At 55.1% G+C, this 21882-nt stretch overlaps 1 protein-coding gene and 1 long non-coding RNA gene across 4 annotated transcripts in view; one reads left to right on the top strand and one right to left on the bottom strand.

Annotated features, from left to right (window-relative positions):
* Positions 1-21882, bottom strand: part of LBR (lamin B receptor) — a 43546-nt gene that overhangs the window by 8097 nt on the left and 13567 nt on the right. Inside the window, exons 1-9 of one of the 3 annotated variants that reach the window (XM_045453289.1) lie at positions 14630-14760; positions 10916-11094; positions 9263-9466; positions 6671-6754; positions 5757-5946; positions 4863-5059; positions 3823-3877; positions 869-1060; positions 139-242 (exon numbers count right to left, since the gene is read on the bottom strand). In XM_045453289.1, coding sequence (XP_045309245.1) covers positions 139-242; positions 869-1060; positions 3823-3877; positions 4863-5059; positions 5757-5946; positions 6671-6754; positions 9263-9466; positions 10916-11080 — 1191 coding nt within the window. In that variant the 5' untranslated portion in view covers positions 11081-11094; positions 14630-14760. Of the gene's footprint in view, positions 1-138; positions 243-868; positions 1061-3822; positions 3878-4862; positions 5060-5756; positions 5947-6670; positions 6755-7273; positions 8587-9262; positions 9467-10915; positions 11095-14629; positions 14761-21882 lie in introns of those variants that run through there. The other 2 variants (XM_045453291.1, XM_045453292.1) reach the window with 2 other exon arrangements.
* On the top strand, positions 14935-17538 carry LOC123585298. The gene is made up of 2 exons (XR_006706042.1): positions 14935-15691; positions 16559-17538. It is a non-coding gene; the product is annotated as an uncharacterized LOC123585298 (long non-coding RNA).

Here is a 21882-nt window from a genome sequence, read left to right as displayed (position 1 = left end):
GAAATACAGACTCATGGAAAGCTGTAATTAATCATTCCTAAAAAATACCACCCCCCACTTTAAGTTGTCTAAAAATCTTTTCTAAACACAAGACTAATTTGTACTCCTCAACTGAATTTAAAAACAAAGAAGACATACCCATCCAATCAATCCAGGGCGCAATTCACAAAAGTATTTGAGGTCAAAAGTACCGATCCGAGGATTCAATTCACGGCCGATGAAGAAATCATAGATGGCATTTCCTGGAAAGGGAAAAGTTCTTATCCAAACAGTATGGCAACTGTGAGGCTTTAAAATAAGCCCTGCTGTCTACCATCCAGGGTCCCAATTCAGCCTCTCAGGGAGCCCGGCAGGCGCCGGCGTGGGCAGGCGGGCACAGAGGCGAGGACCGAGGAGGCCGGAGGGTGCCCACCCTGGCTGGAAGCAGCTAGGCCCCTAGGGCTAGGTGCCCTGATTTTAAGGGAACTGGAGCTTTTTTTAAAACGAAGACTCACCATTTTTTAAAATAAGCAACCTGAGTTTTTAAAATATTTGAATACTTGAAGGTCAGAATCAACCAATGTATAATCTCTGTTATTTTGGGTCGTTTTAAGGATGTTTATGAGACCAAAAAAGAAAACTGTCATAAACTGTGATGCTAAGTTACTAAAATGTCAGTTACTATAATAAAAAAGTTACTAAAATAAACGGTCATCAAGTGACTGAAAAAGGAACAGAGATGAATAGGAAAGTCGGAAAAAATAGCGAATAGATTCTTTCCCTTTAAGCATATCTTCCTTCCCATTTTTTTTCCATCCCGTTTTTTCTTCCTCCCCATCGTGGCTGTGACCTGGAACTGGGGGGGGGGGGGGGGGGGGGGGGTGCTTACCGGAGCTGGAGGGGGCCAGGGCACCGGGAGGTGCCCCGGCTGCCCGCACTGCCAGGTAGACACTCAGGCCCAGGGAGAAGGCGGCAGCGGCCAGCGCGAACTGAAGGAAGTGGCCGTACACGTAGTGCAGGTCCGCGCCCCAGAAGACGGCTGCTCCTATGACCGCAGACGTCAGGAGGAGAGCATAGAACCCTTTAAAGAGAAAGAGAAAACGTGCACGTGAAACCCGGACTTCGCAAGATCCATACCCTGAGAAAACACCGCAACGTTATTGCTTCCGAGCTTACTCGCACGAATCGGGCTCAGAGCACACGAGCGGGCAAGCAGGCAACGCCCTGGCTTTCAATACAGACGCTGGATCCCTCATACGGGTCAAGTATTTTGTTTTTGAAATTTATTTATTTTGAGACAGAGCGCGAAGGGGGAAGGGCCAGAGAGAGGGGGAGAAAGGGTCCCAAGCAGGCGCTGCGCCCACCTCGGAGCCCAATGTGGGGCTCGAACCCACAAAACCGTGAGATCATGACCTGAGTCAAGACAGGAGTCGGACACTTAACCAACTGCACCACCCAGGTGCCCCGGGTTTTCCAATATTTTAATAGTTCATATGCTATTCGTTTTCACTGTGAATCATTAATATGTGCTTTTCATGACAACAAAGCTAAAAGTGCACAGAAATTCACTATTAAACAGCAGAGAAGAATCTCAAAATTCACATAATCCTAACCTTCGGGCCCAAATCAGTAACAGAGCTGTGCCCAACACACACACACACACACACACATACAATCCGCGGGGCGATCTTGGCAGTTACAACAGTGTGTGTACTTTTACCTGAAATGCCTTACCCGCGATGGTTCCAGAAGATCCTAGCTACATCCCACCTCCCGGGTAACAGATCCCAGGACCCTGGCCTCAGAAAGCCCAGTGCACACAGGCCATCGGGTCACAGGCAACTCCCGACTCCACGGCGCCCGGGAGGCCCGGGAGGCCCGTGCCGGCTGGCCCCGCTCGGGCTCGCATGTGCCCAGCCTGCCTCTTCCGCGAGCCAAAGCAGGAGTCACGCGTCCGGAGGGAGCGCCCCAAGAGCCGCCACACTCGGATCGACAAGCAAACAGAAGAGAGGCGGCCGCGGCTCCCGCACGAACTCTAACACGGCGGCTCCTGTGCAGCACTGCGCGGTCTCTGGGCCACCGTCTAGACCCGCCTACGCCGCATGCCAGGTTTTGGCCCTCGGGTAACTCTGAACGGTTGTAACTTTCCCTTCAGCTTTTTAAACCATTCGTTTACTCCCGTAAAATGTATGAATGTTAGAGGAAAACGGCAGCAGACGGAACAGCTTCCTGCCCTGTGGCCCACGTGCATTAAAATGAACCCTTCACGATGTCCTGGCGCTTCCTGTGTGAGGGGTAAAATCTCACGAACAGAGACCGAGGACGACGGAGGCAGAGGAACCAGACGGGGAATCTAGAATCTGAAAGAGAAGGACCGGGCAGCTGGTCCAGCTGGCTGCCATCCAGCTCGCGCCCTGTCGGAGGGGCCACAGTCCCTCACAGGGGACTGAAAACAGAAAGCAGGACCTTTTACAAAAGAAGGCAATCAGCGCCCAGGAAGAACCCACAAAGATCAAGAGACCAGAGGGCAAGAAGAACCTCCCCACCGTCCCGACTCAGCCTCACTGGTGTTGCAGGCAGCCTGGTTCTAACAGCAGCAAATCTGGTAAAAGTTTGTAAACGCCCGACAGCGGCAAGTGAGTGTTAAGCACCCACCACGGGTCAGGCACTGAGCTAGGCTCGATGTTTTCCACACGGCACGAAAGGCATCTACGGGATCTTCAGCTGTCCTTTGAGAATCCTGCAGAAGGACTTCACAAAGCAGGCGCTAAATAAGCCACAGGATAAAGTACCCACGGTTAGAAAGGTAAAAAGTGATAGGTCTGGGGCGCCTGGTGGGGTTGAGCATCTGCCTTCGGCTCAGATCACGACCTCATGGTTCGTGAGTTCGAGCCCCCCATGGGGCTCTGCTGACTGTTCAGAGCCTGGAGTCTGCTTTCGATTCTGTGTCTCCCTCTCTCTGCCCCTCCCCCACTCACGCTCTGTCTCTCTCTAAAAAATAAACATAAAAAAGAAAAAAGAAGTGATAGGAATAGGATTGAAAAGGCCAAGAATGAGAATGTACAATGTAATTCCCAAGGAAAGGAGGACAGTCTACGCAGTCCTGTTAAAGTGGAAAACCCTTTAGGGAGAACTCTCCTAAGAGTAGGGCAGCCGTACCCGACGGAGGTACAGACCTGCCCGGTGCTCACAGCTGACAAGCCTCCCGCAGGCCAGCCCCCTGCCCGGCACCAGGGGTCCCCAGGGACCCACAACCAAGGTCCCTGGCCCGGGACTGTCGGGGAGGCCCATAAACAGGATGATGGGGACAGAAAGAGAGCACTGGGTCACACAGGGGAACGTGGAGTCACCAGAGCACACCCGAGACCGGTGGAACACCGAACACTATCTACCCTGCAATTAAAATAAAATTAAAAACTGAAACTAAAAAAATACATAAAAAGGAGAGAAAGGGACCCGAGGGCTCCTCTGAGCAGAGACGTGACAGGAATGATGCAGCTGCCACAGGACACTTTGGGGACAGTTTTCCAGAAAAAGCACCGTGGACCCAGCCAAGTGACGCCAGAGGCCAGGAGTCGGGGGGTGAGGGGTGGGGGTCGGGGAGGAGTGGCCGAGAAGCCGGAACGGGCCTCCCCAGACCGTGGCAGTGACCCAGGGCGATAAAATATAAACACGGCGACCGGTGACTGTACTAGGAAAATGAAACCGCGTGCCAGGGAGAAGCGACGGGCGCTGTCCCCGCACCCGCACACCCCCCGCCCGGCTGGACCCGGCTCCCACGGGTGGCGGAGCGCGACGCTCGCAGGCTTCCTGCGCTCACTGGTTGGCGTGAAAACAACTCACCGTTGAGTCTGTACTTGAGCCTTCTTCCATCAGCAAGGGGCATTCCTTCCACAACCTCAAAAAGAAGAGAAAGGGATTTTCTTCACCTAAGACTTTAAACAGCCTCGCGTCACATGTCGTCGTCGATCCCCACACGCGGGAGGAGAACCAGGACCCCCGTAGGGAAGGCGGCGGCCAGCGGCAGGCGTCTCGCGGGCACCCGCTCGCCGGCGGAGCCGTTCCGCCGGGATGTCTCCGGCACGCGCCCCGGTGGTAGCGGCGACAGCGAGAACGGCCACCCTCCCCCGCGTGCGCCACCACCGGCTCCGCGTACTGAAAACCCTCTATGATCTCGTCCACCGCTCGCTCCCCACCACTGAGAAAGCAGATCAGGGGCCTGCGGTCTCCCGTCGGCGAGGACCCCGTGCGCCCGCGCCCCACCTAGCCACGGACGCTGCCTCGTGTGCTTCTCGCTCCTCTACCTACACAGGTGCGCACACTCGGTCCCTCAACCATTCCACGTGATCCTTTATCTCCAAGAGACGGGGAGCACTTCGCGCGCGAGGAGCACTCCGTCTGTCGGCAATCGCGCACGGCACACCCGCACCAGAGGTGCTCGACAGACACGCGCCTCCCACGAGAAGGGTCAGAATAAAACCCCCACTTGCCCGACAGCAGCCACAGCTTGCTCCCCAAAATAACTATTCAGAAATGTCGCAATTCATCTTAAACACGAAACACCAGGGGCACGTGGGTGGCCGGGGTTAAGCGTCCGACTCTCGATTTCGGCTCAGGTCACGATCTCACGGTCTGTGAGTTCGAGCCCCGCGTCGGGCTCCGTGCCGACAGCTCAGAGCCTGGAGCCTGCTTCCGATTCTGTGTCTCCCTCTCTCTCTGCCCCTCCCCTGCTCACGCTCGCTCTCCCTCTCTCTCAAAAATAAATAAACATTAAAAATTTTTCTTAAAGAAAAGATACAGACTGAGGTCCCTGGAACTCGGGAGTTTATCAGTTGAGGAGGGAGGAGGTCCCGGGACAACGAGCCCCACCAGCAGAAACTTACCTTCCCGACTGGCAGCAGGTAGAACAGAGCCTGCATTAAAAACCAGAGGATGTAGACCCCAAACACTCTGGTTTCCCACAAATCCTGCCAGGCCGGCCACGGAGGCGGGAAGTTCAGAAGACTGGGCTCCTTCTGTTTACACATCAACAGCAACAGGCAGAGGCAGGCAGGCAGTCCCAGCATGATGAGAAGCACGCCTGCAGACAAGGCTTGAATTTCAGCCCAGTTTATCTCGCTCTGTCAAGACCCCTTTGGACTTCTGAAGTCAGAACTGAAGCCTGGCTAACCGCTGAAAGCGATTCCTAACGGGCCATCAGACTCCTGGCTGCGCCTGCCGTGCCCGGTGGGCGAGTGCCGTGGCCACTGAGGACATCAGCCGCTAGCCAGCACCGCACAGCTGACCTCCGCCCCAGAAACCAGGCTCCAAAACGTGTCAACTCCATCCACTAGGGAGCAGACAAGCTGAGATTCCAGCAAGCTGAAGATCAGAACATCTAAAACCATCAGCCTCCTCTTTTTTAAAAGAGTAAAGCACTCTATACACCTAAGTTCCTAACACAACAGATTCCCACGTAGCAGGTGCACAGATTCTAGGCACCTCGGGACACCGTCTCTCACAGACCCGCTAGCCCACAGGGTTTGCTTACAAAACACGAAGCAATTAAGCCATGCAGGACTTGGAACCGGCCGAGGGTATTTTCTTTTACTAGCTCATAGATCGTCACTACTTTCAATCACCGCCCACTTCCTAACAGCGAGCCCGGGCCCCCACCCAGCTTGTGACCTGGCCGCCTCACATACCTCCCGAGAAAGGCCTTTCCTTTCGCGCCACTGCCGCGATGGCTCGTGCCCCCACCGCCCCCCCCCCCACACCAAGCAGGGGGCGCTGCCTACCAGGGACTCCCCCAAACTCCAGGTCCTTGGTCTGCGTGGCTGGAGCTTGAGAGGTTTTCAGCGACGCAGATCTTGTTGTTGTAACAATGTTTTCTTCCTTTGAGTCCATTGCTTTTATCTCTTCTCTTCTAGGACGCAGGCTATACTGTGTAGATACGTAACTACGTTCCTCTGACAGATGGAATTTTTCCTAGTTGAAAAATAAAAAACACTAAATATTTATAGTCAATAATTATCAGGGTGCCTTGGGTGGCTCAGTGGGTTAAGCAGCTGGACTCCGGCTCAGGTCATGATCTCACCGTTCACGAGTTCAAGCCCTGCGCCGGGCTCTGTGCTGACAGCTCAGAGCCTGGAGCCTGCTTCCTATTCTGTGTCTCCCTCTCTCTCTGCCCCTCCCCCGCTCATTCATTTTTTTCCTCTCTCTCAAAAATAAACTTAAAAATTTTTTAAAAAATAAAAAATAAACTTATGGTCAGTAATTATCATTAATGCCATCACATTAACTAAGTTAGGATCTTAATAGAGCCATCTACTAACAAGAATACATCTGTTAAATTATGTTGAGCCTTAATTTAAGGACAAAAAAGATTATAAGAAAACACTGGTTTTCAATGTGATTTTTTTAACTTACTTATTTTCAGAGACAGAGAGAGAGAGAAAGAGAACAAGTGAGAGAGACAGCAGGGTTGGGGCACAGAGAGGGAGACAGAGAATCCCAAGCAGGCTCCACACTGTCGGCACAGAGCCCGACGCGGGGCTCGAACTCATGAACCGTGAGATCGTGACCTGAGCTAAAACCGAGAGTCGGACGCTCAACCGACAGAGCCCCCCCAGGCGCCCCTCCAATGTGATTCTTGAGGGAAAGTCACTGTAACAAAGAGGAAAAGTGGGGGGAGGAACGGGACACCTCGCACCTCAGCGTGTCTGTGAGGCGTGCCACCCCTCTCGGTGCGCTCAGTCTCCCCGTTGTATCTGCTGATGCTATTTCCAAATGGCTTCTAAAACGAAGAAGACGGAATATCGTGAACTTAAGAAAGAATCAGACCTCATTAAACAGAACATGATGTCCGAATGTTGTTATGAAATCAAGCAATAAAACAACGATTTTCACAGCTTCAACTCTGAAGGATTTCAGCATACTTTTGTTAAAAAGGAAGAGGATTAAAATCGATTAGAATTTCCCAATCTTTAAATGACTGGATTTGACAATATAAATTTCTACACAAGATCTTTCATTTCTTAAACACAATCACACTGAATGTTATCAATGGCAAACACTAACAATATTTGCTAGGAGTTAGATAAGGTAAAACTCAGTTAGTTCATTCACTGGTTAGGAAAAAGGGGGAAAGACATTCACTGGCCCAAAACAGCCACCAAGGGGAAATTAACAAGCAGCAGGCACTGGGGAAGTCCTGCCCATGACCCACAAACTGCCTCCTTGCTGGGTTCCGGCTGCCTGGTTTCTCCTGAGCCCCGTGTTCTCTCTGCCTGCCTGTGGGTCCCCGGCCGCGAACCTGCACCCTCATCGGGCAGTGGAGAGAATTTATTGCACTGAACAGGGGAAGTGCATCAGCTTGCAAAAGACCTTCCGGGCAACGCGTGGCTGAAATCTGTCACTGAGCTCCCGTCCACATCCCTGATACGTTACCACACTAATAAACCAACAGGAGAAAAGCGAGTTAAAAATGCAAGTATGTCCTCGGGAGGCCCACTGGCGAAGGACGGCAGTGATGTGGTGTCAGATTCTAGCTCCAATCAAAGCCAGACTGAGCAGTGAGGAAGCTCAACGTGTACCTCAGTTTACCAAAGTGCCAACAAGCCGCTCGGCAAGTACGTCGCTCTCCGCGGCACGGAGCGACAGCCGTGACCCCGTACTGCGGGAACTCTGCCGGGGACGCTCACGCAGTGAGGCAAGTTACTGGGAAAGGTCACGACGAGGCACCCACGGCAGCAAGGTGCAGTGACTGTCACAGCCACACGCAGCACAGCGACGGTCTTTCCCGGGCAACACACCGTCCTCACTCCCGCGGCGGCTCCGCGGTGGCCCCGGGCTCTGCCGGGGAGGAGCACAGCCAGCCTGCAGCCCTCGGGTCACCAGGACTGGAAGAAGGTCACACTGCAAGAATGTAACGGGCACTAAATGCTACAAATGAAAATGTGACAGAAAGCGGCACGCGTCACCCGCCTAGTAAGGAGAGCCGCTGTCGGACGGAACGTTCGAGCTCACAAGCAATTCTCAGAATGTGAGCTAGAGCGGTGGGCGGACACTCTTTGGCAATCGCGTTGGCCAAAAAAAAGAGGCAAATTATGGTAATTCTCAGAATGAGAAAATGGGCATCACACGCTAGATAGTGGTATAAACCTTGCGCAAGCAATCTGGCAGCGTGTATTAAAGGCCTCAAACCCGCACTACCGCCGGCCTGGCGGTTCCGCTTTTAAAAATTTATCTGAAGGAAACATCAGATGTTGTATAAGCATATCTGCTCACCACAGTGAAAATTTAGAGAAAAGGCTAAAAGCCTACCCACAAGGCATTTTAACAATGACGTCACATCTGTAGAATCTGTGGTCTATCCAAACAATACGACAAAAATGACGTACAAAAATGTAACGCGGGTTATTCCCAATAGATTTTAAAATTTACAAGTCTAGCTTCAAAACGGTGTGTATTTCATCCAGCTGCTTAGGGTTATTAAAAGTCTGTGTGCATTTTACCCAGTAAAGAGATAATATTAAGTGAATAGAATAAAAGATCATGTTTATTCAATTATTTTTCTTAAAAATCACTACTAGGGGCGCCTGAGTGGCTCAGTCAGTTAAGCGTCCAGCTCTTAATTTCGGCTCAGGTCACCATCTCACGGCTCATGGGACCAAGCCCCACCGATAGTGCAGAGCCTGCTTGGGATTCTCTCTCTCTCTCTCTCTCTCTCTCTCTCTCTCAAAATTGACAAATAAACTTACAAAAAGAAAATCATTTCTATTTAGCCTGCCATCCGAGACAGCCACCGCACAGGGGCCTACAGGCTTGCACAACGACCTTTCCAAGCTTTAACTGGGAAAGCAACTCCTTTGAAGTTACCGTCGTGGGAGAGAAGTGGTCGAGGGTCAAGGGCAATGACACTGAGAGACCAAGAATACGTTTTTAGAACCCAGTGACGTCCCACTGTCATTTTATACGTGAACACCTATAAACCGTAAAACTTTTTCAGTTCAAGCTACAGTCCTCCTCCATTTCCAACGTGAACACTGCTCTTTTTTAAAACCACAATATCTTTTAAAACCACAGCACTCTCGTAACTGAACCTTCTTTTTCACCAGTAATCAGAGCCTCACGCTTCCTACTCTTCCCGACCCCCGCGTGAGGGTGTGGCCTTCCCGAGCCGTCGCGTTGGACGGGAGGTCCCCTCGCTGCAGGCAGTCTGGCGGCAGGGCACGGAGGGAAGCCTGTTGGGGACCCGACCCCGGACGAGGGCCAAAGCCTCGCGCGAGCCGTGTGCACCCACCAGCACGAGCGGGGTCAACTTCACTTCCAACACTTCCTTCCTCATCCCCTTAATGTCGGCCCGGTGCGAGGCAGAGGCGGATCGGCGGGAGCTTCGGGGAGGTCGGCCCGGGGATCGGGAGCGGGACCTGGACCTACTCCCTCGGCGTCTGGAGGGAGAGCTGGAGGCTGAGCCGCTCTTCCTTTGCCTGAAGGAAGTCAAGGGCTAGAGAGGGACAAGAAGGCACAGTTTTACCACGAGGCAGACCCGGTACCGTCGGCTCTGAAACCACCCCGGGCCTCAGGCCATCTGAGTGCCCGCTGGGCCCGGCCAGTGACACGCGGGACGCACACGGCCGCTCCACGCCTGACCCTTCTCAGAAGGCAGAGCCACGCGGAGTGACCGCGCCTAAACCAGCGAGCCGTGTGCTTTCCAACTGCACAGACTAGAAGGGCTCCCTCCAGCCCGCTGGGTTAACGGGTGATGGGACCGGGACGGACGGCAAGAAACCCGGTCCTACGGTTTCACTCTGGGCGACACGCACAGGCAGGTCTGGAAAATGGGCGCGAGGTGCATTACGCTCAGCGACGCCGCACCCCGCCCTTTCCTCTCCCACCTGAGTCCGTGTGGCCCAGGACCGAAGCGTGGCTTGACACTTTTTAAATGATTGCAGACAAGAGCAGAAGGAAAATGCAACTTTGTGACACCTGAGAATCCCTGAAATTCAAATGTCAGTGTGCACAAATGAAATCTTATTGGAACACAGCCACGTGCACCCAGTCCCGGCCTGCCCTGCTGGGGGCTGCGCTCACGCTGCGGAAAGATGGCCCAGGAGGCCTAGAACAGTTACTATCTGCCCCTGTCTTCAAGAACTTTGCCCCACCCTGGGCCACAGGCCACCGGTTCAAGAACCGTTTCTTACTGATCTGTGACAAAAAATGAAATCGAGAACAGATGTGTAGAAATTTTTATAGCATTTGACAAAGTAATTTTAGGCTTGTTGACTCTAACAATAAAAAGTTGGGGCTTTTACTTTGTATGTCTTTTTCTCCATCCGAAAATAGAGCCATCTTTCCGGTACTTTACATATGATTTCCACCCCTGGGATCAGATCATTTTGAGCCCAGGCGCTCACAGACACGCCGAGAAGCCCCGGGCCAGACTTAAGTCTAATCAGCGTCACTCTCCTGATTAAATCCTTAGTGGTCAGGACGAAGCCCAGACCCCTCCAGTTCTGCTCCCGTTTAACCCACTCCTCGCCCACCACGTTCTTGGCCCTCTGGGTAACCACCCCCGTGGCCCCCCCCCACCCCCACCCCCAAGCCGTTGGCATGCCACCCTCTACGCCGAGCTCCCTGTGTGGCCTCGGCACCTGCCCAGGTGTCCCCTGCAAGCCTGAGACTGGGACCACCCGCCACCCCCACGCACAACAGCACTGCCCGCCAAACTTCCCCCCCCCCCCCCGCCCCGGGAGAGGACCCATGGAAGGTCTTCTCCAAGAGGCTGGGAGCCTCCCGGGGACAGGCCGCCATGCGCAGCCCTGCGGACCCGGCGTCCGACCCAAAGCCGAAGCGCGGCCCTGTTGGGGGCCAGGTCGGACCGCCCTGAGCTCAGCCACATCACAGCCCTTCCCGCACCGCGTGACCGCCTCTGGGGGAGCCGAGGGGCACGCACCTTGATGTCACTCTCCTTCAGCTCGAGTTCCGTCCCGTCCTTGTACTTCACGGTGTAGAGCTGGGAGCCGCTGTCATGGCTCAGAATTTCAACTTCGTAGTAAAGCGAGCTCCCGGGCCAGCGACCCCGTACCACCTCCCCGTCGGCGAACTTCCGACTCGGCATCTTCGAACACCAGTCTGAAAAGTCGGAAAGGAAACACCAGCGTCACCGTGGACACGCTTACGTGGCTCTTTCTTTCGCAGACTGAACACTCAGACACGACCTCCCCAAACGCTTAACTGGTCAAGATCTTAGGACCAGGAAGGCCTCTGGAGAGGAGGAGTCCGACCCTGAAGTGTGCAGGTGTTAACCGGTTTTCCCAAGGACGGAAACGCGGGCAGAGCTGGGACCCCCAGAGGCTGTTCTTTCCGCTGCGCGTGTATCAGCTGGAGTCACTTTACCCAGGATGAGCTCGCCACCGTGTCACTGTGGTGCCCGCCAGGGACCCACAGCAGCAGGATGCAGCAGGACACGAAGGCACCACGCGGCTTGTGCTTTGCACAACACTTTTGTGCCCAAGTGACCGGATCACTTGTTATACAACAAGGCACGGCCACAAAGGATGACTTTTCTGATTTATAAATTCCCATATAGGGCGTGTGGCTCAGCGGGTAGAGCATGCGACTCTTAACCTCGGATCGTAAGTTCAAGCCCCACATTGGGCACAGAGCTTACTTTAAATAAACAGAGAAATTCGCAGGGTCTTACAAAGGCTTTAAAGTGTATTTAATTTCTAACACATTATCTACATGAAAAACAAACCCTAAGAAACCAACCCTCTGGGAAAATCACGGATGTACAATTAACATTCCTACAACCCACCAACAAGGAGAGAACTATTTCCAAATCCGTGACGAATAGCAAATTTGGGTTTCTTTCATTCAGCCTTCGTCTTACAGCTAAAGTCCCAAATGCATCCCAAGCATCTGTGTCACCCCACGGCCAGCCGGGCGGACCCCCACCACTGTCCTGACTCCCCACCCCCACCCGCCCCCCGCCCAGGAAGCCCCGTTCCTCGCTGGAAACCACACACAGTCCGGGAGCTGTCGGCCCCCCTTCCTCAGAGCTCACCGGGCTGCAGGGTGCCTCCAGCTCTCAGGACCGGCAGGTTCCCGGTCACCCCAGTACCCCCCACCCCCAGCCTTGTGTCACCGGCCAAACCAGCCGGGCCTGGTCTGAGCAGAGTCACCTTCCTCCCGCCCAACTCGGCAACCCCGCCCACCCGGCCCACGAACACACACCCCTGGCCCAGCTCCTCGAGGGGTTCAGGAAGGAGAGGGTTACGTTACCCCGCCCGCCCCCGGGGAGAATCTTTCATAAGTGCTGCATTTCTTCACTGTTAATCGCCTGAGAAGGTACTTTACAGGCCTCGGTTGTTTAGAAAGACAGCGGCCGGGCGGGCAGATGAAAGAACCCAGCAGCACACACTAGTGATTAGGGGGCGTCGGGGCTACGTGTGAGCTGGGACAGCGCCCTCTGCCCAGCACCGGCCGAGATGGCATCACCTGGCACTGGATGGGGCGGGGAGAGGGGCTAGGGGGTGAGGTCACAGGGGTCACACCTGTTTGAGGACTCACGGGGAGTGGGGGGGGCACTAGGGAAGCAGGGGGCAGGGGGCAGGGCACATCTCGGGGCACGGAGGAGGGGCACAGAAAGGAAGGTGACAACAGCCAAGTCGGCCTGTTTCAACACTTAGGTCAAGAAAGAGGAAGGAAGTGTGCCGTCTCCTCTGTTCTCTCGCGCCCCTCCCCCCCCCGGAGCCCCCCCCCCCCCGGAGGCCCCCCCCCCCCCCCCCCGACCCCGGCCTTGGCTCTGATTCCCTGATGTGGGCCACCGGGGCTGAGAGCCGGCACTTTCCACACGAAGATGCCATTCGTGTCTCCGACAACGCTTCACAGACCTGAAACACACAGCGCCCCCGACTTTTAACAGAGGGTTTGTAAACAAGCCCGTGAGCAGACACAGCACCTTTCTGAACACTTATTTACCGGGACCTTCTGTTACCTGGTTAAATACTCCGGGTTAAACTAATTAAGCTATGCAGTGGATAGGTTAGGTCCCTAAGCTTAATTTAAAAAAAAAAAAAAAAAAAAAGACAACTAAGATTTGGGACTTCCAGCAACATTCGGTCTGGTGGCTGAGACAAAAGGCTGGCCAGCACCCCCTCCGGACACCACCACCTTGTCAGCAAGTGCTCCCAAAGATGAAACCAGAAAGGTCTGTGCACCTGCGCTGCGCACACGTCCTCCCACCCCTGTGACCCTGCAGGCCCATCCCAGTAGCACCTCCTGGAGGAGAGGGGCCAGGACGGGACACACGGGCCTCTCTGCCATCACGCACGGAAAGGCCTCCCTCCAGTGTGAAAAGAAAAAAGCTGTTGACCGAACACAAAGTCCCCAAGCCACGTGCTTGCTAACTTCACTGCCAAGGCGGCCCCAAAATGCTACCATTCTTGCACACGACAGCGGGCTGACCGCAGAGCAGGTGCTTGCAAGGGTCTCCCGCCCTCCTCCGCACCCTGCCACGTCCCACCCGACCCGGCAGCTGACCGCCTCCCTCACACAGCTGGGCCCAAGGCAAACACCTGACCGCTCCCAGAGTGACAGAAATGTCCAGAGGGAAGGCCCGGCCGCTGCTGCTCACCCTTCTCCCTCCTCCGGAGACAGCGCTCGGCGACTAAGCGCTACTAAGCGCGGCGGCGCAGCCGGGTCTACACACCGGGCCCTGCTCACAGCTGTTGCCCGCGTAACCACCCTCACTCTGGTGCAGGCGGCAGGTGCGCGCGCCCCGTGCAGGCCTCCCCGGCCAGCTCCCGTCCCCCCCGCCCCCCAACCGCCGGGCCTTGTCGGGGGGCTCCTTCTGAGGCCTTGAAACGGTGAAAACACAGGATCCAGCTGTACTGAGCAGGGACGAGCAGCCCGCATCACCTTCCTCATAGAGCCGGGGGACGGGGACAGCCAAGCCGGAGGGCATCCCGGTACCCGCTGTCCCCCGTCCCGCCCGCCAGGCTCCCCCATCCCCGCCGGCGCATCTCCCGTCGCCCCCGTGTCCCCCGTCCCCGTCCCGCCAGGCTCCCCCATCCCCGTCGGCGCATCTCCCGTCGCCCCCGTGTCCCCCGTCCCCGTCCCGCCAGGCTCCCCCATCCCCGTCGGCGCATCTCCCGTCTCCCCGTGTCTCGTGTCCCCGTACCCCCCCCCGCCAGACTCCCCCATCCCGGTCGGCGCACCTCCCGTCCCCCGTCCCCCACCCCGTGTCCCCGTCCTGTCCGCCAGGCTCCCCCATCCCCGCCGGCACACCTCCCGTCCCCCCGTGTCTCATGTCCCCGTCCTGTCCTCCAGGCTCCCCCATCCCCGTCGGCGCATCTCCCGTCGCCCCTGTCCTTGTGTCCCCCGTGTTCCGCGTCCCGCCCGCCAGCGCACCTCCCGTCCCCCACCCCGTGTCCCCGTCCCGCCCGCCAGCCTCCCGCGTCCCCGCCGCCGCACGCAGGGACCCGAGGCCCCACCGCCGCCTTCCCGGCCAACACCGCCGCCGCGCGCCCAAAATGGAGGGACGCGTCCTCGATTCGGATCCACCGCGGCTGCACTTCCGCCGCGGCCCGGCCGACCGCCAGCAGCGGAAGCCGAGGCCGCGCCCCCGCCCCGAGTTGCCGAGAGGCGGGCGCGAAGCGCTCACCTGTGCCGGGCTCCTGCGGGACACGAACGGCTCCGGGACAGTCGCCGAGCAGCACCGGCGGCGGCTCCCGCGCGCACGACACCGCCCCGCCGCGCCCGCTCCCCCCGCGCCCGAGCGCGCGCCGCGCCCCGCCCCGGCCCCGCCCCCCAGCCGGGTCGCCCGGGGCTCCCATTGGCCCCTCGGCCTTTTGAATCGTCGCCGGCGCCGCCGATTGGTCGTGCGTGTGGCGCGTCCGCCCCGCCCGGCGGGGCCCGCGGGGAGGCAGGAAGGCAGGGAGGCGGGGATGCGGGGCGGTGGGGAGCGGGGCCCGCCCAGCGCGCGCTTATCGCGGCTGCCCAGGCGCCGCGCCCCCGCCCCGCCTCCCCGCGCCCCGGGGTCTCGAGTCCCCGCCGCCGCCGCGGGCTTCGGGGCGCAGGGCGGCCTGGAGGCCGAGATAATAAACAGCCGCCAGGACAACAGTACGTTCGCGTGCGGACGACGCGGATCAACCGTCCGCGGCCGCAGGTGCTGCGGACCGAGACGCCGGCAGAGCGCTCCCAACCGCTTGGGGCTGCGGCCGCCCCGAGGGCGCCCGACTTCTTTGTCCTGGAGGCGGCGGGCCGGGCCTGGGCCGCGGGCGGGGGGCGCAGGGACCGGGGGGAAGGGCAGGGGGGGATCGGGGTCCGGGGGCGGGGGCGCAGGGACCGGGACGCGCAAGGACTAGAGCGTGCGGGGACTGGGGCGGGGAGAGGGGGGCACGGGGTCCCGGGCTCCTGTCCCGCGACGGCCGCGGGGGCGGAAGCGGGGGCTGGAGGTGCCAGGGACCAAAAACTCTTAGACGCTGAGCCTCCGCCCGCATCCCACGAGTCTGGTGTTAATTGGCGTCCACATCGCCAATCATTACGTTAACTCCGGATACGGTGTGGATCCTAAACCCTTTTTTCCTCCAAGTTATCATCACTGGTTAGTTGGTTTGCTTCCTTTGAGATCGAGAATTTAAAGAAGTCCATTGAAGTTCCCCATTTTGCAGTGTGGTCTTAAAGTATTTCTTAACCCGACTACTAGGTTAACCTAACCTACCAGGTAAGTTTTAGTGAATTTCAGTTGTCAAAGCACTACCCGTTCAATTATAAGAAACAGGCATTTTCATGTATAGCCCAGATTCAGTCTCAAGAGTTTTCTTACCTCGAAGTTATAACAAAACATCCAGGTTTACTACTTAAAAAAAAAAAAAAAAATCTAGTAAGCTGGGCTTTCTCAGACATTCACAGCCAGTGTGAAAGTTTTCATTAGAGCCTTTCCTGAAAACAAGCCCTGACCTCAAGTCGTCCACTGTCCTGGGATTTGCCCTGTGGAGGTCTGAGCTACAGAAATGCACATTGATTGCACTTCAAAGTCAGAAAACCTAATTTGGGGGCAGAGCCCTAGGCCTGGGTCGCCTTAACCTTTAAGGTAGGTAATATTTGCAGCAAGTGACACAGAAACGAAAACACTATCTCAGGTATAAGGGCCCCTAAGATAGCTTCTATTCTTCATAGCCAAGTGGTGCTGTGCTGTTCTCTTGTGCTACGTCCTACCCAGAACCAGGATTTCACTCGGTTTCCCTTGAGGTACACATTTCCTGGATCATTACCGTTCGTGAGATAAAGGATTCTCTTACACACACACACACACACACACACACACACACACTTCACTTTAAACGTCAGGTTCCTAAAGCTTCATAACAAAATGAAGCTAAAAGATCATAAGCCACCAGATTCAGCTTATAAATTATAAATCACCAAAAACGTTTTCAAAACAACTGATTTTGACCTCAGAGAAACTAGGCAACAGTTACTGTTTGTTTCTCGTTAGTAGACTGGAGTATGTCGGGAAAAATCAAGCTTAGTACCTCGGCCGCTTTCTCGGTGAAGAAACGGTCAGTGTTCTCTTGTTTTGCTTTCACAGAGACAACAGACAGCGTGTATACTTGGGAGTGGAGAATTTCCGGGGTTTGCTCTCCGAGAGATGCTTGTCAGCCACAACTGGCCAGATGTGGCTTCGTGGAACAGGCAACGAAGACCTCACTTACAGAGCCACGTCTTGGTGCTTGTAGCCGCGAGTGGCACAGTCCCCCTCCCCCGTTTGCAAGGAAGATGAGAAGTGGAGGGGCCGGGAACCCCACACCGGAAATAACAGGATCCTCCCTGCGGATCCCTCACCGCCCTTCTTCGGTCCTGCTTCCCAGAGGATCTGGGCTGTTAGGACTAACAATTCTCGTAGGAAGTAGGTCTAGGCCCCGTACCACGTGGCGTGAGGACGTCCAGTTGGACCCATCTGGTGTTGTTTTCGGGAACACGCTGCCACACCCTGGTTGCTGCAGAAAACTTTTCATCAGGTGGAAATCCCCCGGGGGCCACCTGATATCACATTTCTACGGAGGTCTGATCTGAATCGTTTCTGTTCACGCCGAAGCGGAGTTCATGGTGACCGTGAGGGAACAGCTATGTCCGTCTCGATACTGACCGTCTTCATTTTTATTTGAAACACATTCGTGTATATCTGTAGCACTTCCCTGGTTTTTCTCAACGTCTCACTAGCACAAGGGGAGGCTTTGAATGAATTGATCCAAATACCACGCTCTCCTCAGCCTTAACGGAATCTCTTAATCCATGTAGTATGAATATGTGATTTTTTTTTTCTGCCCAAATACTCATGCTACACGCTCCTGAGAGCTGCTGGGTCAGTACTCGAGCCGACTCTGCGACCTCCAGGTAACCCGTGTTGGCATCACACGCCATCCGTCTGAGAGAATCACACGGATTTTTAGTCATTTATGTCGGTGTGTGTTCTGAGTAAAATGCAAGATATTACTGCGCTCCAAACAGGTTTTAGGTTGTACAATCAATTAGGATGTTCTTGCTTCAAATAAGTGAAGAAACTTAAAATAATTATGCAAATTTTATTTTAAACATTCATCTCGAGGGGCACCCGGGGGGCTCAGTCGGTCGAGCGTCCGACTTCGGCTCAGGTCACGATCTCCCGGTCCGTGAGTTCGAGCCCCGCGTCGGGCTCTGTGCCAACAGCTCGGAGCCCAGAACCTGCTTCGGATTCTGTGTCTCCCCCTCCCTCTGCCCCTCCCCCGCTCATGCTCTGTCTCTCAATAATAAATAAACGTTAAAAAAATTTTAAGCATTCATCTCGAATATTTTACATCATCGCCCTCAAGCGTGTTTTACGCAGATCTAATTGCACTGCATCCTGTACTCATAAGGATTGCAGTGATCTTGCCCTGGTTACCTGAGTCTTTGTTCCAAGACAGGCCTTGGGAAGGACAGACAGTCCTCCAGAGTCCAGAATCAGGGCATCAGAATGAAGAGTCCTGGAGGGAAGAATCAAAGGGTGGAGGCAAGGCCAAGTTCCTGGGCTCAGGGAGAGCAGTCTCGGGTGTTCTTTGGCCCCGAAATGTAGACAGAAAGCCACGTACGAGCCGCTTTCTGAGCGGGCTGAGAAGCCTCCAGCTCATGGAACAGTGGGGTCAGGTGGAGTGAAAGCTCCGTGTGTCTTGACGTTACCAGCCTCGAAGCTCAGAAGTCCCCAGGAGGGACAGAACGTCCTCTGGTCTGGCTTCTAGAGGCACACGTACAACGGACTTCGAGTCATCCGTTTGTGTGATGGGGGAGACGCCCGTGACGGGGTGAGGGTGGTGACAGGTGTACGTGGGACGTGTCCTGGGAACACGACAGAGGAAGGTTTATGTTGGACCGTCCAGAATGATCTCACTTGTAAAGCACGAAAGTACAAGGTGCGAACTTCCCACGGCGTCAACCCACAGAGCAGCATCGGGACGGCACCGCCGAAAATGTCACATCTACAGACACGTAGCGTTCCCTTTTTAAAAATGCCCAGTCCTTTTTCCTTTTTAACTTCTGACCTTCTCCGTGCTCGTTCTCCGGGCCCCGGAGACCGCTGCCGTTGATCCGTAGGTTAAGCCAAGACTTAACCCCCGTGGTGACCGGAAGGAAGGACACCCAGGGTGTCTGTCTCTGGGGCTCCTTCTGGGGCCAGGATAGGCTGCCCGGGAACCCTGATGCTCAGCTTTTAAAGAAATGCCCTAGGCCTTGACCCCAGTCTTCCTTCCCATGAGCCTATGGGGCAGTGTATTCGCTTCTGGGCAGTCCTAGCGAGCCGACCACGGTTTCAACGGGATGCGGCTCCCTTCTCAACATTCCCAACCATAGGGTCAAATTAGGGGCTCTGTTAGTAACGAGTTTTCTGTATCGCATCCAAAAGGGCAGCATAACTTCCTGCCGGTTACTTTGGAGACACTTGGCTCACTCACTACCCTACTCAGTAATACCTGGAAACACTAACAATTTTTTTGCTTCCTTTGTAACTAGCGTAAAATACACACCACATAAAATTTATCATCATAACCATTCTTTTTAAATTTTTTATGCTTATTTATTTTTGAGAGAGAGAGAGAGAGACCGAGTGTGGCCAGGGGAGGGGCACAGAGAGGGAGACACAGAATCCGAAGCAGGCTCCAGGCTCCAAGCCATCGGCACAGAGCCCGACGCGGGGCTCGAACTCACGGACCACGAGATCATGACCTGAGCCGAAGTCGGCCGCTTAACGGACTGAGCCACCCAGGCGCCCGTATATTAAATTTTTCTAGGAACGGCCAATACTATTTTCCACAGTGGCTGCTCCGTGACCTTCCCACCAGCAGGGCACAAAGCTTCCGGTTTCTCCACATCCTCACCAACACCCGTTATTTTCTGGTTCTTCGGCTTTTTTGTTTTTAGCAGCCATCCTAATGGGTGAAAGGTGGTCCTCCCAGTGTTTTTTGTTTTTTCTTTTTTTCTTTACTTATTTATTTTTAATTTTTTTTAATTTACATCCCAATTAGTTCGCATATCGTGCAACAATGATTTCAGTAGATTCCTTAGTGCCCCTCCCCCATTTAGCCCACCTCCCCTCCCACAAAACCCCTCCCGTGTGACCCTCGGTTTGTTCTCCATATTTAAGAGTCGCTTCTGCTTTGTCCCCCTCCCTGTTTTTATATGATTTTTGTTTCCCTTCCCTTATGTTCATCTGTTTTGCCTCTTAAAGTCCTCATATGAGTGAAGTCATAGAATTTTTGTCTTTCTCTGACTAATTTCCCTTAGCATAATACCCTCCAGTTCCATCCACGTAGTTGCAAATGGCGAGATTTCATTCTTTTTGATTGCTGAGCAATACTCCATTGTATATATATACCACATCTTTCTCCATTCATCCATCGATGGACATTCGGGCTCTTTCCATACTTTGGCTATTGTCGATAGTGCTGCTATAAACATGGGGGTGCATGCGGCCCTTCGAAACAGCACACCTGTATCCCTTGGATAAATGCCTAGTAGTGCAATTGCTGGGTCGTAGGGTAGTTGTTCTCTTTTTAGCTTTTTGAGGAACCTCCATCCTGTTTCCCAGAGTGGCCACACCAGCTCGCATTCCCAGGTCCTCCCAATGTTCTAATAAGATATTTGTGAACTAAAGATATCTTTGTCACGTAGGCTGAGTCAACCACACAGGACACCGTTAGACAATGATCGCTCTAAGCCACTAACTGGTGTTCGTGTCGTGCGTTTTGTTTTTGTTCTTGTTTTCGTTTGCACAACACAAGATGGCTGCCGAGAGAGCATAGCTCAAAATTCTGCTAACTCCTCGAGGCCAACGCCAAGAGTGAGAAAAATGCTGGAGAACCCTTCCAGTTCCCACAGGAAAACGGGACTGGAGAGGAGCTGACGTATAAAACATTAACAAAAGTAAATCACCACAGAAGCACACCGTCGCCTCAAATCGCTTCATCTCAGTGTAGGTCAAGGTGAAGGAGGACGCGCCTCACGGGACTGTCCTCCGCAAAGCAAGAGAACGTTCCTCCGAGGGGGCCGTGTTCACAGATGCCGGTGAAGCCAGTAACCCACCTGGGGCTCCAAGGAGGACAGAGACGTGTCAGACGCTGTGGACGGCACCCAGCCTTGCAGGGCAGGTGCTGAGGTCACAAGAGTCTGATGCTACGTCTTCCCTTAAAACATAAACAGTTGGGGGCGCCTGGGTGGCTCAGTCAGTGAAGCGCCCGACTTCGGCTCAGGTCACGATCTCACGGTTCGAGGGTTCGAGCCCCGCGTCGGGCCCTGTGCCGACGGCTCGGAGCCCGGAGCCTGCTTCGGATTCTGTGTCTCCCTCTCTCCCTGCCCCTAACCCACTTGCACTCGGTCTCTCTCTCAAAAATAAATAAACAGTAAAAAATAATAACAAGAGCACGGAGACAGGATCCAGGCTCAGGAGGCACTGCCCTGGGCTGTGCCGACTGACTGATTAGGGACCCTCAGGTTGGGAGGGGGTTAGAGACAGCGGAAGTCTCTAAGGATTTTGGAAACCAGGGGCTAGCTGCTGCTAGGATAAGATCACTTATTACTGTTCAGTAAAACCTCGGTCATGAGACACTTCAGGTGCACATCCGGGGACCATAAGCTTGGAAAGGATTGCTAGCACGTATCTGGGCGGCAGAGATAAAGGAAGTTTCCAGAGGAATGTGTAGGTGGTAAAGCAGACATACGGGACCCCGGACGTGGGGCTAATGTGAAGCTACGGCTGCCTCTTGCCCTGAGCAAAGCGTCATCATCGAGGCAGCTGGGGCCCTGGAGGAGGGTCACTCTGTCTGTCTCAAGGACTGCCAGTGGGGTGTAGACAGTGAGGAAATTCACATTTTTCTTCTGCCTTTGCTTCCCACATCACTAGTGCTTGGGGGTACCTCGGAATCCCAAACTGTCCCCCTGAAGGGACTTGGCCCCACCAAGGGACTTGGTGAACTTATGGTCGCCAGGGGATGGCAGGAGGCCAGGGACAGCCTGGCAGAAAGCCCTCCCGTCGGCTGAGCCGGCCGTCCGCCCAGCACACGCAGCCGGGCCTCTGAGACCTCACCCACGGGCTGTCCTCAGAGGATCCGCCGGAGGCCTCGGGCAGAGAGGGGAGGGCGCGGGGCGCGAGCTGGCTCGTCGTACTCAGACCTGGGGTCCCCAAGGTCACACGGCCACCCTCGCCCACGTGGGAATGACCTTGCTTGGTCCGGCCACGGGCTCGGGAGGGCCTCGTGGTGAGTTTGGCTTTCTGTCGGTGAGACCGGAGTGGTTTTCAAATGTTGTGGCTCCGGCGGTCCACGCGTCAAGCGTGACGAATCCCGGGTGGCATCCCCAAGCGCCTCTACTGGCTCTGCTCCCGCGGCGGGGACGCTTCTGCTTCCATTT

This window comes from Leopardus geoffroyi, chromosome C3 (assembly GCF_018350155.1).
Source record: "Leopardus geoffroyi isolate Oge1 chromosome C3, O.geoffroyi_Oge1_pat1.0, whole genome shotgun sequence".
In the NCBI taxonomy this organism is placed as follows: domain Eukaryota; kingdom Metazoa; phylum Chordata; class Mammalia; order Carnivora; family Felidae; genus Leopardus; species Leopardus geoffroyi.
Note: the sequence above shows the minus strand (reverse complement) of the source record. Positions and strands in the feature narration are given on the sequence as shown.